At 40.0% G+C, this 20,525-nt stretch overlaps 1 protein-coding gene across 1 annotated transcript in view; it reads right to left on the bottom strand.

Annotated features, from left to right (window-relative positions):
* Nucleotides 1-5,704: 5,704 nt before the first annotated feature.
* Nucleotides 5,705-20,525, bottom strand: part of DCDC1 (doublecortin domain containing 1) — a 383,234-nt gene continuing 368,413 nt past the window's right edge. The window contains exons 39-41 of the mRNA XM_081062445.1: nt 18,015-18,124; nt 6,868-6,917; nt 5,705-5,923 (exon numbers count right to left, since the gene is read on the bottom strand). Of these exons, the coding sequence (XP_080918571.1) occupies nt 6,891-6,917; nt 18,015-18,124 (137 nt within the window). The 3' untranslated portion in view covers nt 5,705-5,923; nt 6,868-6,890. The remainder of the gene's footprint in view (nt 5,924-6,867; nt 6,918-18,014; nt 18,125-20,525) is intronic.

The raw sequence follows: 20,525 nt of genomic DNA, 5'->3' as shown, positions 1-20,525 counted from the left end.
ACCCCCATACAGCCAGGGATTAGGCATGTCACCTGAGCTTGGCCAAACAGGGGTGATCTCCTCCCCTGAGACTGGCTATTTTGAACTAGTGACCCAGGTCTAAAGAGAATGATGAAAAGTCATTTACTTGCTGGCTGTCCTGGGTACCAGAGGGTTGCTGTGTCCTTTTCTTTGCTTCCTGCCTCCTGCTTCTTGGGCTTCCTGTCTATTTCCAAGGCTTGTCTTCTTGCATCTCTTCAATTCTTTGAGCCTCCAGTTATCCTTCCAGCAATCTCCTGGTTGCTTATATTGTCCGTAGTAAATTTCTGTTCCTTGCAACCAAGAATGCTAACTGAAATACCAACATCAAAGTTGAAAATAGCAGGTGTCTATTCATAATATAAAGGATTCCTGAGTCAACATCTCCACTGCTAGAATGTAACTTTCCGTGCTGGGATTATGTGTCACCTGCTGGTCCAACCTCCATTTCTAGAATAATAATTATTGTTTTGTTAGCTTTATATTTATTGAGAATCATTTGAGTATTAGGCTAAAAGCTTTATATACATCACCTCATTTAATTCTTGTAACAATGCTTCTAAAATAAATATTAATATTATATTCATTTTAAAGATCAGGAAACTGTGGCTTAGAATAACTTGCCCAAGATCATGTTAGGAAGTAGCAGAGTCAATATTTAAACCCAAGTCTGGGTCAAGATTTCAAGATTTCAAGATTTCAAGTCTGGTCCTGCTTTCAAGATTTGTACTTGTAATCATTCTACTATTTTGCCTCTTAGTTTGCCTTACTGACATACACATAGTAAACAATGTTAATTCAAATAATGAAATAATCAGAATAAATCAAGTCATAGAAGCATAAAAAACACATATATTTACAAATTATGAACTAGCTTTAGGAAAAGACTTAAATTCAGCTCATTTACAGAGTAGCCATGTTTCAGCTTTTGATATTTATGTGTTACCATCAGGACTCCACATTTCCCTCTGTTCTCAGTGCATGGCGGCCACCATGATATCTCAGCTGGGTCTTTCCTGCTTGTTAAATGTCTACTAGACTGAACACTCTCCAAGCTCCCAGCAAGTTCATTAGTTACCTGAAAATATCTACCTCATCTGTCATCAACACTCAAATGACCTGGGGGATTTTTCATTTCCACTCCATTTTCCAAACCCTTTCTAGCATTTACCTCCCACATCTGGAATCAATCCTGACCAGAAGCAAAATGCTGAACGGTTGGGCTCCTCCCAGGGAAGACTTTCTCCCAAAGAGTGACAAGAATATGTCATGTATGAATTAGCCATTCTCTTCTAGAGGAAACTGCCACGGCAAAGGCAGACTGCATGCATTCTAATTTGCTCATATACCCCCTCTGTCGTTACTTGTTTAAGCAAAATATTTAGTTTAACATTTTTAGCCATTACAGCCTAAAAAACACACATATTTTAAAATTAGATTTGAGTTATAAATTATGAGAATCCTTTAGCAATACCTATACTCATTATCCTTTTGTCTGTCTCTGTAGAAAAGATTTCAGATAGTCTTAGAAAAAATCTCTGACTTTCAAGTCTCCTACCGTGGCCCATACTACTATTTCTGTGTGATACCCACTCTAAAGACAAAAGACAGTATCAGTTTGCCAATTACAATAAAGTCAATTACAAGGTTTTGATTTTACACTACTTTTTCCCCCTTTTCTAAGCAGTTTGGAGGGCAAATTCATAGACTTCTAGAATTGCTTTCAGGGGACAATTTTCAGATTTTTGTGAAGGAAAGATAGTTAATTCAAATTTTTCTTTCTTTTCTTTTCTTTTTTTTTTGTCTTTGTTGGGGAGGGGGACTGTACAGGAAAAGGTGACCTCAGGATACTAAACTCCAGACACCTTTCTTTGGGAATATCTTCATGAAAAAAAAAAAAAAAACACAAAAAACAAATGGTGATGAAAGCTGCTTTCTGACAGGCTTTAGGAAAATATGTGCATGCACATGGAAACCGTCAATCTCTTGATTAGATAAACTGCATTATTTTAGTAATACAGCACATCCTGTCCGTAATTTCAAATCCTCAGAAAGATTTTTTTTGTAGTTCTGGAGGAAACAACAATAAGAAAATCCAAGATGTATAATATATCTCAAGATACCTCAGCACCTGCAAGGAGATTATCTATGCTGATAAAGTGAAATATTACTACAGATAATAGAAAGTTACAAAACACAAGAGAGAAAGAAAACAAGGCAATCAGGGAGATAGAAAGGCAGTGTTTTACAAAACAGTCCATGATTTAAGACACTAAATCCAGGCATTTTGTTTTGCTGCCTTTAAGGTCAATAACTGAACAATAGAGTTTTTTAAACAGACTCAGTTGTCAACAATTTTGAAGTGTCTACTCTGCGCCAGTCGTTGTGCTAAGAGCCTTATTCATCGTGTGGCGTCCACTGTACCACCGCGTGCGGACACTGGGTACTGTGGTACTGGCCTTTTCTTACACAACTGGGCAATGCAACGGTGAAACCCCTGAGAAAGCAAATCCAACCTCTGGATTGAGGGAACAAAAACAATGTGAACAGTGAGCTCTTTGAAAAGAAAACTGCTTCCCTATGGCAGAAAATAAGGGGGGAAGGGGGCCCATGCAGGGAGCCCTGCAAGCAGGCAAGGTAGGCCCTGGGGAGTGTGATATTACACAGGAACATAATGGGGTTGACTGCATACTTGTCTAATTACTGAAGCTATTAAAAATCTCTATAATTTAGATTCAGGCAAAAAAAAAAAAAAAAGCTTATACGCACACACATGCTCCTGATTGGATTTTATGAATCCACTCCTTTCGATTCTAGAAGGACACCACCCTGCTGTGTACATGTGGCTGCTAAACCTGACTGACCTTCTCCCCTGGCCCTGCCCCTGCCCCAGACTAGTGTAGTCTGTTACTGTAATAAGCAGTTAGGTTCGATAAGGCGATGGGTGATGGGATCATCTGTGTTGAAGCCGAATTATAATGCCTCAGTCAACGAATTTAATCTAAACCAAATGCTTTGGGATTCTGAAAGCTCTGGGAACAGAGAAACTATAAGTTTTATATTTGCCCAAGTTCAAACAGAGAGCAGACAGAGAGATTCCCGAAGCTCAGAGTGGTAGCAAAAAAAAAAAAAAGTCGTTTCTCTCGAGTTCAATCAAAGGAACAAGTAGGGTATACTCTGTACTCATCTCTCTTTTATTTTTTTTCTCTTCTGTGCACTTTCTTTTCTCTTGACACAAAGAAGGGTTATCGGCTTAATGCCAAACTTAACTTGATCAAACAAGTACTTAGCACATAGTAGGTCCTTAATAAATAAACTTCTTGAATGAACAAATGGACACGAGTTAATGTAGGAGTTTAGGGCCTGTGCTTTCAGGGTCGGGCTTCACTCTGCTCCTTAGCTGTGAGACCGCAAGCAGGCTACTTAACATCAGGGCCTCGGTTTCCTGATCTGCAAGATGGAAGTAATAATACTTGTAAGGACTCCCTTAAACAGGTTAATGAACGTAAAGAACTATCAGAATGCCTGGCACATAATGGGCAGCTTCCTAGCTAACATTCATTGCCTCTAGCACATATGCTCCTACCTACTGTGCACCACTTCGTCTTCTGACAACCCTGGTGGTGACAGTGGGTTTGGTGGCAGTGATAATAATGATTACATTCTCCCGAGGCCCCAAGAGAGATCATATAAATCCAATTAACATTTCTGAATTCATGTCAAAATTTGTTATGCTTTGTCTTTGTCAGGAGCCAGCATGTCTAAAACTTGAGAGTCTTCTGATGAATCGGATAATAGTTGCCAGTCTACATTCAAGACACAGATAAGACAGGAAAATTTCCCAACGTTGGTGACACAATTTGATGAGTCTATAGAAGACATAATTTCCTATTTACTAACTCCAAGTCTACTACTCTCTTCCCCAAACTCTATGAAGGAGTGCTTCCAAAGTATCAAATTATAGTTGTTACCCTCTGCAAATGATTTTTTATATCACCATTCACCTACTGAAAAAAAATATCAATAACTATGTGAATTTGAATATCAATTTGTCCAGTCACTTTCTATCCATTTACTCAACATTCTTTCCTTCATAGCATTTATCCCTAGTTGTTTTCCTACCTATTTATTTGTTTCCCCTCAGTACTGACTGCGTGCCCTCACAAGGCCAGTGCAGTCCATGACAATTAAGATTTTTGTCTCGTTCAGCATCATAGCCCATCTCTGAGCAGTGCCAGCATATCAAAGGAGCTCCATAAATATATGTGACATGAATAAATGATGCCAATTTCCTCTGTGTTTGGGGTATTTTTTTCTTCTCCAATACTTGAGTACACCACAATCCTAAAAATGTAGGTTATCAGCACCTCTCTAAAATAATTTTTGCTAACTTTCAACCACAGCATTTGTCTCCCCTACCCCTCTTGAAGATAGGAAGCTCCCTTCTCCCCACTTACATGAGTGTCATGTAAAACCTCTCCTACTGGCCACAAGGCAGCTATGAGATGTCTTAGGTTGGATGCATGAATGAAAGAAAGCTCATCATTTTGATGTATTAAGGCCTGGGGTGTAGTGATCCCTGTAATTTTAATATAGCATTAAAATTCTCTAAAATAAAATATTTATTTTGAATTCTAAGTCTGTGATCTCTTTCTTTCCTGTACAATAATACAATGGTATTTACTTCTTTTATATCTGCATGGGATCCTACAACTACTTTTGAAGACTTTTCTGTTCTTCATAAAAAAAAGGACAAATGATTTTTCGTGCTTTATCTCATCTGATGCAAAAAACAACTTTTGGGGGTAGGAGGAGACATTATTATTCTCATTTCCCAGAGGAGAAAATAGATATGTCCCAGGGGTTGTAAGAAGCACAGTCAGGGTTGAAACGAGCTCCTCATTTGATATTTCACAAAGATTTAATGAGCACCTACTCTGTTCCAGGCACCGTGCTGAGCTCTGGGAACAAAGCAGAAAACAGAGCAGCCTTGGAGGGTGTCTTCGGCTCCTAGTTCAACATCCTTTTCTAATCTGAGAACTCCAGCTAAGGACAGTGACGTTCAATCATACTCCAATGTATTTTTCATATAAAAATGTAATCATTTTAAGGGGGTTTCTAAGCAATACCTTACACAGAGTGAAAAGGCATTTTAACATCATTTCTGACTGAGAGTATGGTAAGCTTTGACTAAATTAACTGAAGTATAGTTGTAACATGACAGAATAAAATGATAACTTAGAAAGTTATCTGAACGTGTGGAAACATCACCATGTTATATAAAAGATAAATGTAACTAAAAGTATAGCAGTGGAGATAGCGGGGGGTTCCAACCCAAGATACTCTGTTGTTCAAAAAACAGGTATGACTGATTTCCAGGTAGGCTCCAGACATCTTCAGCCACTCTTCTGCTGAGTTTCATCCCAACCGCCAGGGCTGTCAGTGTTCCCTGTTATTCTCCCGACAGACAAAAGGGAAACAGCATGTATTCCCTTCTGCTTATAAAAGCAGCAAGTAAAAGGGCTTTATGATGGTAAGAAATGCCAACTTAATTAGCTTTTTTGTTCCAGGTAATAAGTTGTTTTCTCCAAGGAATGCCCCGAATTAACAACAATGTTTGAAGCAGTTCATATTTCCTTTTCTTTTCCCACTTAAGATTCGTAGATGAAAAATTACACGCAAAGATAGTAAGAAATTATCATAGTTTATTGTTTTTGAATGTAACAAGATAACATGTTACAATAGTGAGAGTTAGAAACTGTTTCATCTGACTTGTATTTTGAAATCTTCCATTGAGAGGGAAGGATCCTATGTCCCCCAAACCCTAAAGGTTATGGAAATCAGAAATATCTTCTTACGTCAGGAGTTCTTCATTTGGACGTTCACAGATGTTTTTCAGGTAGGCCTGTGAATCCCATGGAAAAGTATTAAAAAACATGTTTTGTCTGTTTGCATTTTATAAGTTTATGGCTTTTCAAAAGAATCTCAAAGGAGTCTGAACCAAAACAGTTTGAGAACTCCTTTACTATAGTCTACTGAGGTTCTGAATGTAGTGAATTCATTTATAAGGAATTTCACATAATTTTTTGGATTTCTTTAAACTTGGCATTTGAAACCAAGCTGTATAGTCATCAAAGAAATATTTTACAAATACGCCTAGTTTACACCATGACATTTTTTTCATGTGCACAATTTGGAGAAGTGTTTCTTGCCCCTGAAAAGCAGAAAGGATTATCCAACTATAAGTCCATTTCATTTGACTCTGAGAATTTCATTCCCTGCACAGCTGACTGAAATGAAATTCTATAAAGCAGATCCTCTATTCCCGTTGTACAGTTGTAATGTCAGTTTGTGGTCCAGCTCCAGAGTGGAAGATGTCTGAACCTCTTCTTCCCATCAAGCTGCTCTGGCAGTGGGAATTTGGGATATTATCTTTGAGTCCTTGTGGGCACAGCTCTGTCCCAAGTAAATAAAAAACAAGGGTCTGTGCCCTCGAGGTACTTACCACCTTTTGGGGAGACAAAACATGTGCTCAAAATATATGCAAGTTTTTCCCCCCAACAGGCCACAATATACACTGAAGAAACTATAAGTGCACACAGGATTACTCTAGAATATACAATTCCCATGGCTAACATTGTCCTTGATTATGATATGTCTTATTAGGAATGTATAAATCATTTATAGTTGATTTATCAGTGTTGGTAATTCTTCAAAATCCGCCTGTGAAAAATCCAGTTGTTTTGAATAATAAATTTTAGGACCTAATTTTTAAATAAACTACACAGATTTATTTTGCAAAAGTAGATTTTCCTAAATTCAGAGTGATCAGCAATCTAAATAACTGGCCTTTCAATCACACGCTTCTGTTTTCAAGTAGACGAAGAAAGTTTTCTTTCCTATAAGAGAGAAAAACATGTATATTTTTCATATACACATGCTTATTATATACACACATACATATATATGAAGTTTAGCAGACATTGCTATTTTACAAATATTTATTAGAATAGGTGCATTAAAACTTGATAAGGTTTGTAAAATTTATAGAGGCATCCCTTTCAAGGCCTGATGTGAGTTATGAAATCTAATTTTGTTTTCATAGCTTTGTGATAAAATTTTATCAATGTTATAAAAAGGGTCTTGACTAAGACTGACCGGAAATCTGAACTATCTGGCCAGGCAATAAAAACACATTCCTTAGCTGCAAAGTGTCAGACAAGCAAGGTTTACCTGAAATTGATCGATAAGTCTTCCTTTTACAGTTGAGTGCATTCACTTTACCTCATAGGATAATAGTTTTTTTTAATGGTTTTTCCATTAATATCAGACTTCAGTGTTAGTAAGAAACAAGAGAGACATAAAAGGGAGAGAGACAGGCTATCAAGAAAGAATGCTGTGATCTTTAATGGTGAGCACTTGTGCTCAGATGAAGTGCTTGCGTGGCTGGGACTTTTTTTTGCCGACTGTTATGGGTTGACTTGTGTGCCCCTCCCCCCAAGTTCACATGTCAAAGCCTTAACCCCCAGCATGTCAGAATGTGATCTTATTTGGAAATAAGATCATTGCAGATGTAGTTAGTTAAGATAAGGTCATTCTGGGGTACAGTGGGCCCCTAATTCAGTATGACTGGTGTCTTTATGAAAATGAAAAATCTGGACACAGACAGCGACACAGGGAGGATGCCATGTGAAGATAGAGGCAGAGATCGGGTGATGATTCTACAAGTCGAAGAACACCAAAGATTGTCTGCAGGCCACCAAAACTAGGGCAGAGGCATGGAACACATGTTTCCCTCACACTCTAGAGGGAACAAACCCTGCCAGGACCTAGTCTCCAGAAGTCTGAGACAATGCATTTCTGTTGTTTAAGCCCCCATTTTGTAGTATTTTCTTATGGTAGCCCTAGCAACTAATACACGAATAAATACAGCCATTAGGATAAGAAGTGAGACCCCCGATGGCTTGCTATGTCCTGGTGAGCTACTGAGGGCCTCTGCCACACACTGGGCTGTGCTCGTCCCACCTTGGGTTGAGCATCTGAGGGTAACTCACTTGGCCTAACTTAGCCATCATCAGGGAAATCTTCCAGACAGGTAGCACCTAACCCATAGAGTGATTCCTTGATGAAGGCATCCAGTGAACTCAGTTTTAGAATTACCAATAACCACGCCTGAAACTTCTACAGCATTGAAAACTTATAAAGTGTTTCTAGGGTGGTAGAATGGAAACAGCACAGGCTTTGAGGTGAAGCAGATCTGAGTTCGAATACCAGCTCTGCCACTTATTGGCTAGTGGCTTCGGGCAAGATCTATCACCACTCAGAAGCTCAGCTTCCTCGTTTGTAAAATGGAAAAGGACAAAAAATATCTCCTTCTGAAGGTGGTCATGAGTATGGAATGAAACAGACAACAGTGTCGGAGGTCCAGCTGGCCTGGCATGTGGAGACACTCAAAGCAGCATTGGTACCCCTCCCCTTCCATGTTTCTTCATGCCAAAGCACTTGCTCAATAGTGCAGGAGGCAAGACTCAAGTCAGGCCTTGAACACCAAGCCCCTGGAAGGAACCACCTCCAGTCCTTGGCTACCACTAAGCTGGGCCATGGCCGCCCTCTGCTGCTCTGATGAAACCTGGATTGGGTTTCTGAGAACCAAAGTGATCTGGATGCCGGTCCTAGTGACCACCTGTTCGAAAGGCCCTACCAAACAGAGAGCTAGGCTTCCCAAGGTCACCTGGAATTCTGGCTGTCCTTCTTGTTGTCCAATTGTATCACACTACTGAATCAGAATCAGACTTTTAAAGTTGGGTGGGACTTTAGAGATAGAAGAGCCTACTTTCCTCATTTTATAGAAGAGGAAACAGGAGCTCAGAAGGATGGGCCTCCAACCAGTTAGCATCGAGTTGAATGGTCTCATGAACCGTAGTCTAATGTTTCATCCTGTTAGGTCCCCAACAGTCACGGAGTCAGTTTAGGAATGGAAGAACCTGAATAGATCCAAGGTATCCTTGGATCGTATCGTACAATATTTTATGCATTGTAAAATAGTCTCAGAATAAACCTTTGTCATGGAAGAGAAATGAGGCTTTAGTAGTATCAAGGTCCTTCCTAGCTCTATGATACTTAGACCAAGACAACAGGTGGATTTCAAAATGGTGCTGCAACTGCATTTAATAAACAGGTGGGTCGCTTCAGCGCTCTTCCTTACCTACTTTGTGGAGGGAGTGAAGTTTGCTCATCACAGCCCCCAGCATGGAGCAATTCCTTTCCGGAGCTCATGGGAGTTTCAGAGTAGGTGGAGGGGGTAGGGAGCAGTGGCTCTTACTTAGAAATCTCCTAAATTGGCTGACTCCCATTTACATGCTGTTTCTGGCAACAGAGATCAGTCTGGGTCACCTCTATGCCACTGAGTAAATATGCTGAAAATTATTACTATTTCAGACAAATGTTTAACTGTTCTCAGATTATCTATGGCACCAAGGGCCAAAGTCACAGCAATCTAACCTGGAAGTGAGTTTATTTTACTTGGTGATTTATGGAATGAGAATTCTGGTTGCTCTGTGGGACTAATTTAATACGAAACATTCAGATGTCTGTCTTATAATGCCATTCATCTTTCCTTAGCCTGCTTGCACCAGGGGGCATGTGGTTCAGAGAGCAGGCTCTCCCTTCTCAGCCACAAATCATCACACTTGTGAAAGGGGGTGACATGTCTTCTCTTCCAAGCCAGGCTGCCTGCAGCAGACGCAGGGAGCAAAGGGTCCATCTGGGCACTGATGAGAGAAGAGAGTTTTCCACTCTATCAGGCCTTGGGAGTGTTTTGAACGTTACAGTTAGCAAAGACGGGATCATAATCAACACTGTTTTGGTTTGTCTTGTGATAAAGGAAATTTAGTCAGTATATACCGCCTTACCAACAAGTAAAAGACTTGTTTGATGAGAAAGTTATGTAATATTTTGTGGATTGATGTGATAAGGCATGTGTTAGCTTAGGTTGTTATAACAAAGTACCAGAGGCCTAGAAACAACAGAAATTAATTTCTCATAGGTCTGGAGCTTAAAAATTCCTGTTCAGGGTACCAGCATGGTTGAGTTCCGGTGAGAGCCCTCTGCTGGGTTGTGGACTGTGGACTTATCATTGTATCCTCGCATGGCAACGAGGAGAGAAGAGGAAGGAAGCTCTCTTATGACTCTTATAAGGGCAAGAATCCCATTCATGAGGGCTCCATTCTTGACCTCATCTAATCCTAATTACCTCCCAAAGATCCCACTTCCCAATACCATCACATTGGGGCATAGGATTTTAATATATGAGTGTTGGGGGCACAAAAATATTCAGTCCATAACAATGCATATGAGAAGAAGAAAGTTCCATCATAAAAAAAAAAAAATCAGACTCTGATTCAATTTCTATGTGAAAAAGCTGGTACCTTTTTAAACCAGTTACCCTAAATTTTAGATTTATTCAAGAAACATTCACTAATGTATGCTACATGGTGAGGAATATTCAGATACTGGGAATACAGGTTTGAAAGCCTGGCCTTATTTTCAAGGAGGTTATAGACCAGTGGAAGAAAGAATATGTCAACAGTGGTGAGCCAAGGTAAACAAGGGGACCTGGGGACATGAAGGAAGTTCCTACAGAGCTGGGTGTGGGCAGTCCTGAGAAAGCTAGAGGAGGAGAAAGTGCAAAGGAAGTGAGAGACAACACACGATTTGGGAGAAATTGAGGGAACATTTAGGGTGAGTGGGATGCAGATTTCTGTGAGCAAAGGGGTGTGAAAACTGAGGCTGCTGGGCTTGGGGAGGGCCCAATATTCCCAAGGGCATTGGGTACCACAGGGAGGAGTCTGTTCTTTATTTTGATGACAATGGAAAGTCCCTGAAAGTTTTTAAGCAAAAGGGTAACACAATATGATTTTCATTCTAAACAGATCATTTTGGCTACAACTTGGATAAACAATTGGAGTGGAGCAAGGCTGGGGGTATACACTGATGAGTTACAAAACCATCAGTATTATGAAAACATGCTCAACTTCACTAGCTATTAGGGAAATGCAAATCACAACCACAATGAGATATCACCTCACACTTGTTAGAATGGCTACCATCAACAAGACAAGTAATAGCAAGTATTGGAGAGGATGTGGAGACAAAGGAACCCTCATAACTGCTGGTAGGAATGTAAAGTGGTGCAGCCACTGTGGAAAATAGTACAGAATTTCCTCAAAAAATTAAGAATAGAATTCCCATATGACCCACCAATCCCTCTTCTGGTTATCTACCTCAAAAACCCAAAAACATTTATCCATAAAGATATATCTACCCCTGTGTTCGTTGCAGCATTATTCATGGTGGCCAAGACATGGAAACAACTAGAGTGTCCTTTCATAGATGAGTGAATAAAAAAGAAGTGGTATATGTACACAATGGAATACAAGTCTGCCATAAGAAAAGATGAAATAGTATCATTTGTGACAACACGGATGGATCTAGAGATTATCGTGCAAAGCGAAATAAGTCTGACAGAAAAAGTTGAGAACCATATGATTTCACTCTTATATGGGATATAAAACTGAAAGCAACAAATGAACAAGACAAACAAACAAACAAAAAACTCATAAACACAGACAACAGTTTAGTGGTTACCAGAGGGAAAAGAGGGAAGAGGGAGGTAGATGAGAGTAAAGGGGATCAAATATATGGTGGTGGAAGAACTGACTCTGGGTGGTGAACACATAATGCAATATATAGATGATGTATTATAGAATTGTATGTTTGAAACCTACATAATTTTATTAACCAATGTCACTCCCATAAATTTAAAAAGAATGTGAATGATAAAAAATAAAAGAAATACAAAATAAAGATAACCATCAGTATTATCCATGTGAGCAACAATCTGAAATAAAACAGTATAACTAAACAACTTCAAAGCACATTAAGAAAGTTGTTAGCCAGTCTGGCCTCCCTCAGGAGAGGGCGAGATGGTAACAAAAAAAAATCAAACTCCACAATGGAACTCAGCCTATCAACATGACTGCATTGAACAAGAGGCAAAGAAAGGTCTAAGAAAAAGGGTTTGGCATTCCAAATTGATTTGGAAAAAATTGCCTGATGCCAAAGTGTCTTGAGTTTTGCTGGGATATCTGTGCAAGATCCACTTTCTTGGATAAATTTGCTTGCATTCACAAGTGTAACTCGGGAGTCCAAATGGTATCCATTCTGATATTGTAACCAAAGTCATAGATTTCAACCTCAAGTTCGTGTCTCCTGTATAACGAAGATCCCCAAGGTTACCCCATCAGGGTCAGTTTTGAAGATGCACCCCAGGGCAAGCCTCTCACGGCTGAAGAGGGATAGTGACAGCCCAGGTGAGTCCACTGCTAATTTCATCCCTCAGTGGTCATGGGAGATAAGGACCGTAACAATGGCAGGACTAGGCGTCTGTACCAAAAATGCCATGGAGCCCCAAATGGCAGTCATGTCCACAGGGACCTAAGGAAAGCTCAACACACACCACTGCTTACACAGCTAAGCTGTGCCTTGTATCACATGATCCCTGACATCCTAATCTGAAGAAATGAGTCTAAGGCAGCTACTGGCTGGCCTCCAGCCATTCCCTCTTCCATTAGAAGACATAAAAACTGCAGTTCAGATGGTAGTGTGGCCCTGGAGCCAAAAGAAATATAAAGAGAAGGCAGAAAACAGAAGCCATGAAGCAGCAGAAACTGTAAGTAGGCAAGCGAGCATCTTAGCATAGAACAGAAGAGCCCGTGGAGAAGCAGAAAATTCACGGAAGAAGCAAGAAGCAGAGAGAAATGGGGAAGTCAAGAGTGGGAATGGCAGATTTACTGGGTGGCCATTGGGACAGATAAGCCCTTTCATGGCTGCCCACTGCAATTAAAAAAGAAAAATTAAAATGCCTTGGCAGGACCTACAAGGCCCTTCAGAATCCAGCTCATCTCCTTCCCCTACACTTCACCTCGTACCTGTTACTCCAGCATTTGCGGTGTCTGCAAATGGATGCAAGTAGCCACACACCGATTGCATTCACCTTTGTGTGCCCAGCACCCAGAACAGTGAGCACTGGCCATATTTATATATGAATAGTTCCAAAAAAAACTATTTTATTTGTATTTTCTGTCTTCTAAGGAAAGTGTCTGTCTCTCAACCTATATGGATTTCATTTATGGGGCGAGAGAACTATCTTCAAAATTATCATTTCTAAGAGCAAGTTACTGAACTGAAATAAGAGCCTGCGGAATTTCACACTGTTAGATGAGCCCACCAGGGATGAGGGTGGCTCAGGCTTCTACATAACCTAGACTTGGAGTAAACATAGAACAGAGAGGTTCTAGCCTCCCATCTAACAAGAAGCTCTTTCACTGGAGAAAGGTCACTTCGGCAAATAGGACCCTGGTGCCTGTTCTAAAGCTATTTCTCTTTACACATATAAAAAAAATGCATGAGAAAACTCCAGGAAGCTGGCTATATCCCCCACCCTCAAAATAACTCTGTTCCTTGATATATGTGTGTGTGTGTGTGTGTGTGTGTGTGTGTGTGTGTATGTGTGTGTGTGTATACTCTAGCCCTGGCATTATTCTTGTGACCTTTAAAATAGGAAGACTTTTATCAGCACTGAAGGCAGCTTAATTAACAGGGGAAGCTTCTCCACCTCAAACTTACTTGTTTCATCTCCAATATCTGGGTCCTGGTTACACGCTCTGGGTGGTTTGTCCCGACCCAAGAACATTTCCATTATTTCTCCAGGAAATGGTGATGAGTAAACGTGACGACATTTAGACTCAAACCCTCACACACACAGCAAGTGATTCTTTGTCTTCATAGCCACTGAGCACAAAGGCAAGAGGAAGTGTTCCAGTCCACAAGTGAGAGCTTGGGCCACGCCCAGCTGTCAGTCACAAACTCCTGAGCCAGTTTCTCTGTGCGCTCAGCTAGCACTCTCCATACCAGGGGCATCTTAAATGCTCAGCCCCTGGCCCCACCTCAGAGTGTTCAGAGCAAGGAGCTCTCAGTCGGGCCTGGGACTCTGCATTCTATCAAACTCCACAGGTGCTGCCTGGGAACATTCAACTCTGAGAAGTGTATTAAGAAAGCACCCTTACTGATCCACAAATGGCTCCCAGAACGGTTGTTTTTAACATAAAAGATGGGATCTAAAGGCCCTTAGCAGAGAAATTGCAAGGAAGGCTGAGAAGAGAAGGCCCAAATGCAAGGTGTGAAAGAAAGGAAGGAAGAGGGGAAAGAGGGGCAAAAATGAAAAAAGAGATAGAATCAAATCTTATAGTAGGGGGGCAGTAACCCTAGCAGTGCTGAGGGTTCTTTCCTCTTCTCCTTTCCTCTCCAGCACAGTCTGCAGGGTTCCTTACGGAGAGGGTGCCTGTGAGCAATTTCCTTTAAAAGCTGCTGGCGGTGGGACCTAGAGACTGACTGCCCAGCTGTCTCGGTTGTTCTGACAGAGTTGACCTTGAGCATCGGCACCCAGGCTAAACCCTCACTATGGATTCCCATGTTTGAAACTTCTAGGACTGATAAGCCAGGACCTAATGGATCCGGCGGTTGACTGAACCGTATATCTATCTATCCCTAAACCGGCACAGGGATACAGCCGACAATGAGTGATAGCACATCCAATTCGGAATCACCGTTTTACTTGTCATATAAATATAATTTCCTGTCTCCTTTCTTCCTCCCTCCCCCAACCCAGTTGCACCCTGGGCATAAGCACGTCCTCTCTCCTCATATATTTCTATTTGCACATGTGGTACAGGGTGACAGCCTATTGATAGTAGTTTCATGTTACAGACTCGGAGAATTAGAAAATACTACAGCCAGCAGCAGACACCCACTGAACACCCCCAGGCACCCAGTGGGTCCATTTACTTTCATCAGTACGCGCCTAAGTGGTCTTTGTTGATCTTATTCTGCAGTTGGTTCTGGCCAAGCAGCCCCAAACCTGGCTGGTTATGCAGAATTCTAGTTTATTGTATTGAGAAGAAAGCTGCTGCTCTTTCTTTCTGCTTACCTACCCTTAGGAGGGGCTGAGATGTGCTCTGCAACCGAAGGGAACTGGAGCCACTGATTTAATAAAAACATCCGAGGAGCATCATCGGGCCCAAATTCCACTTAACTGGACATTTGCATCTGATTTTGTGGCAATTTAGAATAACACAGACCTGTGAGCTTTGACCGCTCTCTTCCAAATGATGCCAGAAAACACAGGCTGCCTTGGTGAACAAATCTCAGTGCCACTGAGCACACCTAGGGATTGTTTAAGGTTAGTCCACAAACGCTGCAACAGCTACTGGCCACAATCTCTAAATGATTCTGTCGTGAAAGAGAACAGATTTATGTTTACCTTTCATTGTCATTGTTTGTTTGTTGCTTTGTCTTCTTGACTCACACAAAAAAATATTTAGTTATTATGAATAATCCAGGGAAAAAAATGGAAATTCATGGTTATTGCTCTACGAAACTACCTCTGTCTTCTGAATCATTACTAATATGTCCTGTTTTATAAAGCTGATATAAGCACGCAGATAAAGTGCTCCTTATTTATTTATGCCGTTGGCTAATCTCACAATGTCTGTCAAACTTTCAGGCACAGTATTTTTAGTTAGCTTGCTCAGAAACATGCCACTTCACTCCGTCCAACACGTACTCAGGCAACCAAAGCTAGCAGTGGGGCAAAAACATCCAGAAAAGTCCTCCTTCTGAGGACAGTCAGAAATGTTGGTACGCTGTTCATTAACCTCTGGCTCACCTTATGGGTGTTTGTGAACCAGCAGGAAATAAATTTCTGGAGAAAGCCTTGGACTCGAGGATGGTTGCTATAGTATTTAATAATAAATGGTTTCCAGTTGAGAGAAAAATATTGAAATGTGACTTATACATATGAGGCTGATTCAAATTTGATAAACATGTCCCCAAAGGAAATTACTGGGTTTATTAAAAGCCCAGGAGGGCTGAACAGAATTGCAATAGTCTTCTCCTAGAGTCCTTGCTGAAGGTAGAGTAACTGCTCCCCAGTCCACCTTCCAGCCAACCAAACAGGAAGGTGAATAATAAGGAAAGAGAGGAGCTGTTCTTAGTCTAAGCTAAAAGTGGCTATGAATGGCCCAGTTACTCTGGGCTGGCATCATCAACAAAGTAAGTGTCGCTGCCTTGCTGGTAAAATGTGATGTGTTGATGACTGTTATATTAGCTCTAAAACCCCATTTACTAGTAATAGAAAAGTTCAGTTAAGAGTTTTGCCTCATGTCTCCTGGTGCTTGAGATAGCATTGTGTGATATTACCAATTTTCGCTTCAGGCATATTCACATGCAACCGTGAAGACTTCACAGGAATTTGCACATTTGATTCAGGGTGAAATTATGCCATTTTCATAGCAAATCAACTTCTCCTTGGCAGCAAAATGATAGGCACTTTTGCACCCAGAAAAATGTCTTTGTTTTCAAGGAATTTTGAAGCCCCAAATTAAAAAGCTCTGTGTGTATGGGATGGTGATCCAGTCATTCTAAGGGGAGGCCCGGCAGGTTAAGAACATTGTTGGCCTACTTTCTGACCGGAAGTATGTTCCTTAACTCTTCTCATTTCGACTTTCTTGTTAAAATAAAATAAAATAAAAACAAAAAGCAAAATGGGGGTCCCCTGTGATCTTTTTCTCCTATAGGTCACAAAGCTGTTCTGGAATGCCTTTGCATCTCTAACGTAGCACAACACGGAGGGCAATTGTCTGCAAAAGGGCAAATTGCTGTGGATGTAACTTGTGAAATTTCACCTCCATGTGCACTGCTTTTAGCAGCGTTGGAGGCAGTAAGGAATTTATTCATGCAGCACTACTGATTTGCAGACTGAGAGTAAATACAGGGCCTTTTGCAGCAATTACCAAGAGCCCCCTTCAGTAGAAATGATCTACTGCTTTCCAGCATCACATTAAAGTGGGGGGTTGAGGAGTGAGCCCAGCTGAGCCATTCTGTACACACCTAGCCAGGCTGCAATTTATATTCAGACAGAGCTGTGAAGGGCTTTCAGAAGAGGAGAGAGAAAAAGAACATTTCTCTGGAAATTTTCCACTAGGACCAGAAACCAAACTCTGATTTGTCACTGCTATTAAAAACAAACAAAAAAATGATTCTTTCTTCATGGCGGTAAGAAATTGACAGGTAAGGTCCTTTCTTCCTGTAGGATTGATACCTGAGATTGTTAAAAATATCCCTTGATCCCTTTATAAAACAACACACAGACACACAAAAATCATTACATGGCTTTTCCTTCCAATAGTGCATAGCTCCTCTTCCAGAGTTTCTGTATTGAGGACACAGTCTATGACTTTTGGTTACTGAGCTGATGCCAGGAATTACCCAGCTTCACCCTTGCGAACAACATCTAGCTGTGCCCCACCAAGCCCTGCACTGTCACTACAGGCAGAACTGAGGGGGAATTGGAGGTAGGAAGATCGATTCACGTTGCATTTGGTGGCCATCGGCCATTTCATTTTCATTCATAAATGGAGGATTTTAATACAGATATTTGGAAAATACAGTGGCTGAGTCTGAGTCAAATTTAATGTTACGTGGTCAAAAAGACTATTTTATTTTAATATATATATAACATATATATGTACACATATGTGTGTGTGTGTGTGTGTATACATATATATATACTCCACTAAATTATTTTTCAGTAATAACTAGGAGTTTTCTTTTTTCCCTTGGAAGAAAATACACCTAACATAGTTATTTACCAGCATTGCTTTGTCTAGTTTTGTTGCCTTTCCAAGAGTAGATTTGAGGCATTAAATGCCACTCTCCATAAAATGTGAAGTGTAAAAACTTTTTAAAGAGACTGCAGAAAACTAAAAAGGATGGCTAATAATCACATTATAGCAAGTGTATGAGTATATACATATGGGCTATACCTGCAAAATACAGCACAAAGTGTGATGGCCCTGCTAGGAACAGTGAGGACGTACCAGACACTGCAGCTTCTTGGATGGAGACACCACAATGTCTGTGGCTTCAGGGCCCTGCTGCCTTCGGATTCGGGCATAATTTGCTCTGACCTCCATCAGTTGCTTTAACTCTGTTTTAAAAAGAAGAAGAAAAGAAAAGAAAATTATTTTGAGAGATGAAACAATGTAAACAATTAAAAGTCCAGGGTAATGAAACACTTGAAATTCTCTCAGAAATCCTCAACTCCCACGCTGGACTCTCATTACCCACTTGACTTGCTTATCACACCAGATATGTATTAACATTCTTTGGATTTTTACAGAATGGCAGTTGCTAAAGAGAGCTTCTTTCCAGGCTTTTTATAAAGCCTGAATTGAAAGCTAACCTCCAATGGTCTGAAAATTGAACCCACTGAAAAGATGGTAAACACAGCAATGAGAACAGTGTTCAGATCTCATGACAAAAGGCATGAAGCACTCTTTTAATTTTGTTGGAGTTTGTGTGAAAGAAACCATTCTAACTGTGTCTGATTTGTTTTGCCAAATCAAATTCATTTTTCAGAATCCCAATGTGATTCTTTGATGACTAACTTCCACATGCTAACTGTGTTTACATTGCAGTACATAAAATACACCTAACATAGTTATTTATAGTGTTATTATATAGTTTTTTGTTTTTATATAGTGTTTAGTTTTGAAACTCTCAGGCTGTCTTATTTTCTACTACATAGTTAAGACAGAAAGTCACAGAAAAATTATGAGAGAAGTGATTAATTAAATGTGTCTTAATAAATACACTTATTTCTCTCTTTTTTCTCTTTTTTAAAAACATTCTGAATATTTAGATTTCTACTAAATAATTATTTCTAACTTAACTATTTCAGGAAAAAAACAACAACAATAAAATGGCACTCATATAGTAAAATATGTCTCTAAAGAACAACTAAATTAAAAGTCTGCTATCAGTCAGATTTTCTAGAACATATGTCACTTCCTGGAAAGAATTCAGACAATTGTGGAAAACCACTGACACTTTCAGAATATGAAGGTAATATAGGGACCTGCTTTCATAGGGAAAAAAAAATCATCTTTCACATCATATCAATCCATGCGATTACAGAAATGAAGATGCAAAAATGTACGTTTGTCTACACAATCTTGTCACAGGTCTACAGAGCTAACATGGAGGAAAAGGGTAGGGAGAATAATATTTGCATTTTTCGTTTTCTCTCTTCCCTTCACAGTTTTTCCTGATAACAAGCTTGCTTCTGGGAAAGCGGTCTGCATTTCTCACTGTATTTTGGGTATCCTTTTGGCTAGGGTACCTGAAGCACAATTAGCTTCATTGAACAGAGAGGCCCAATGAACACAGTGAGGCCCACAGCGTGGGGTGCAGACAACAGAAGGCCATCCCAAGAGTATGAAAGATTAAGCAGAAGTAAGGAAGGCACTTGGAAAGGACCTCCTCCTTCACCACTGGTTGGCTTACTATTCAATTGTACTGTAATATTTCAAGTGGGTTCATGTACTTAATCAGACTGAAAACTCTTTCAGGGAAGGAACCCTGACAGATTTCTTCTATGAGCTATGCACTTCAGGAAAACAGAAAGCTGTCGACTAATACTTGCTGATGATAAGAACCCCATCTTTGGTGTGTTCTAAGTAACCACATAGTAAGAGCTGGGGGGCCGCGTAATGCTGAGTGATTAGGACAACAGAACACAAAGCATACAAAGATTGGAGGCTCTTCCTTAATATAGGAAGGTGCTGGAGGAATAGTTGTAGCTTCCCTCAGAACAGTGGTGGGCATCCCAATAAATGCCTGTTTTTCTGCTTTTTCATCTTCATTCCCAGTCTTTTGTCCCTTCTGGGCTAAATGTGAAGATATGACTACAACTGTTTTAAAAGCTTTTGGTTTACATACCTTATATATAAAGTAGTAATAATAATTTACAGAAACATTTTAAAAGAGTAATCTAGCTTTATTATTTTAGGAATCCTAGGTAACTCATTACCCAACCTATTTAATTTCCCCTAAAGTGATACCAATGTTCTTCAGAATTTTCTAAAAATTATGTCTTTGCTAATACATGCTTACCTAAAGAAAAGGGCTTTAAATTCTTCAGGATAAATAGGATACCGGACAAGAGTTGGTTTGAAAACAAATATATGTTCTTTTCCACTGCTGTGATTTATCAAAGAAAATTATCAAGGAACAGACAAGATGATAAAACGAGCATATATTTACTTATTACTCGAGAAAGGAAATCTGCAAACTGAATAGTTGCTATTAATAAAACATTAAGTTTTAAATAACTTGAAAAGTAGGAAGTCAGTGGAGCCTCACTTTCCTCCGGGTTCACGTTAAGGAAATACTTTCAGATTAGGCCCTTTAAAATTTCTGCAAATAGGCCTCTTGGATAAGGCTCAAAACTAACATAACATTCACTGAATTTTTTTAGAGCAAACAGTGTCAACAGTGAGATGCCAGCATATAAGTATATAAATTTAACTTTAGTAATATAGGGTAGA

The sequence above is a fragment of the Rhinolophus hipposideros genome (assembly GCF_964194185.1).
Source record: "Rhinolophus hipposideros genome assembly, chromosome: 10".
NCBI classification, from domain to species: Eukaryota; Metazoa; Chordata; class Mammalia; order Chiroptera; family Rhinolophidae; genus Rhinolophus; species Rhinolophus hipposideros.
The sequence above is the reverse complement of the archived record's forward strand: the minus strand, read 5'-3'. Positions and strand labels throughout refer to the sequence as shown.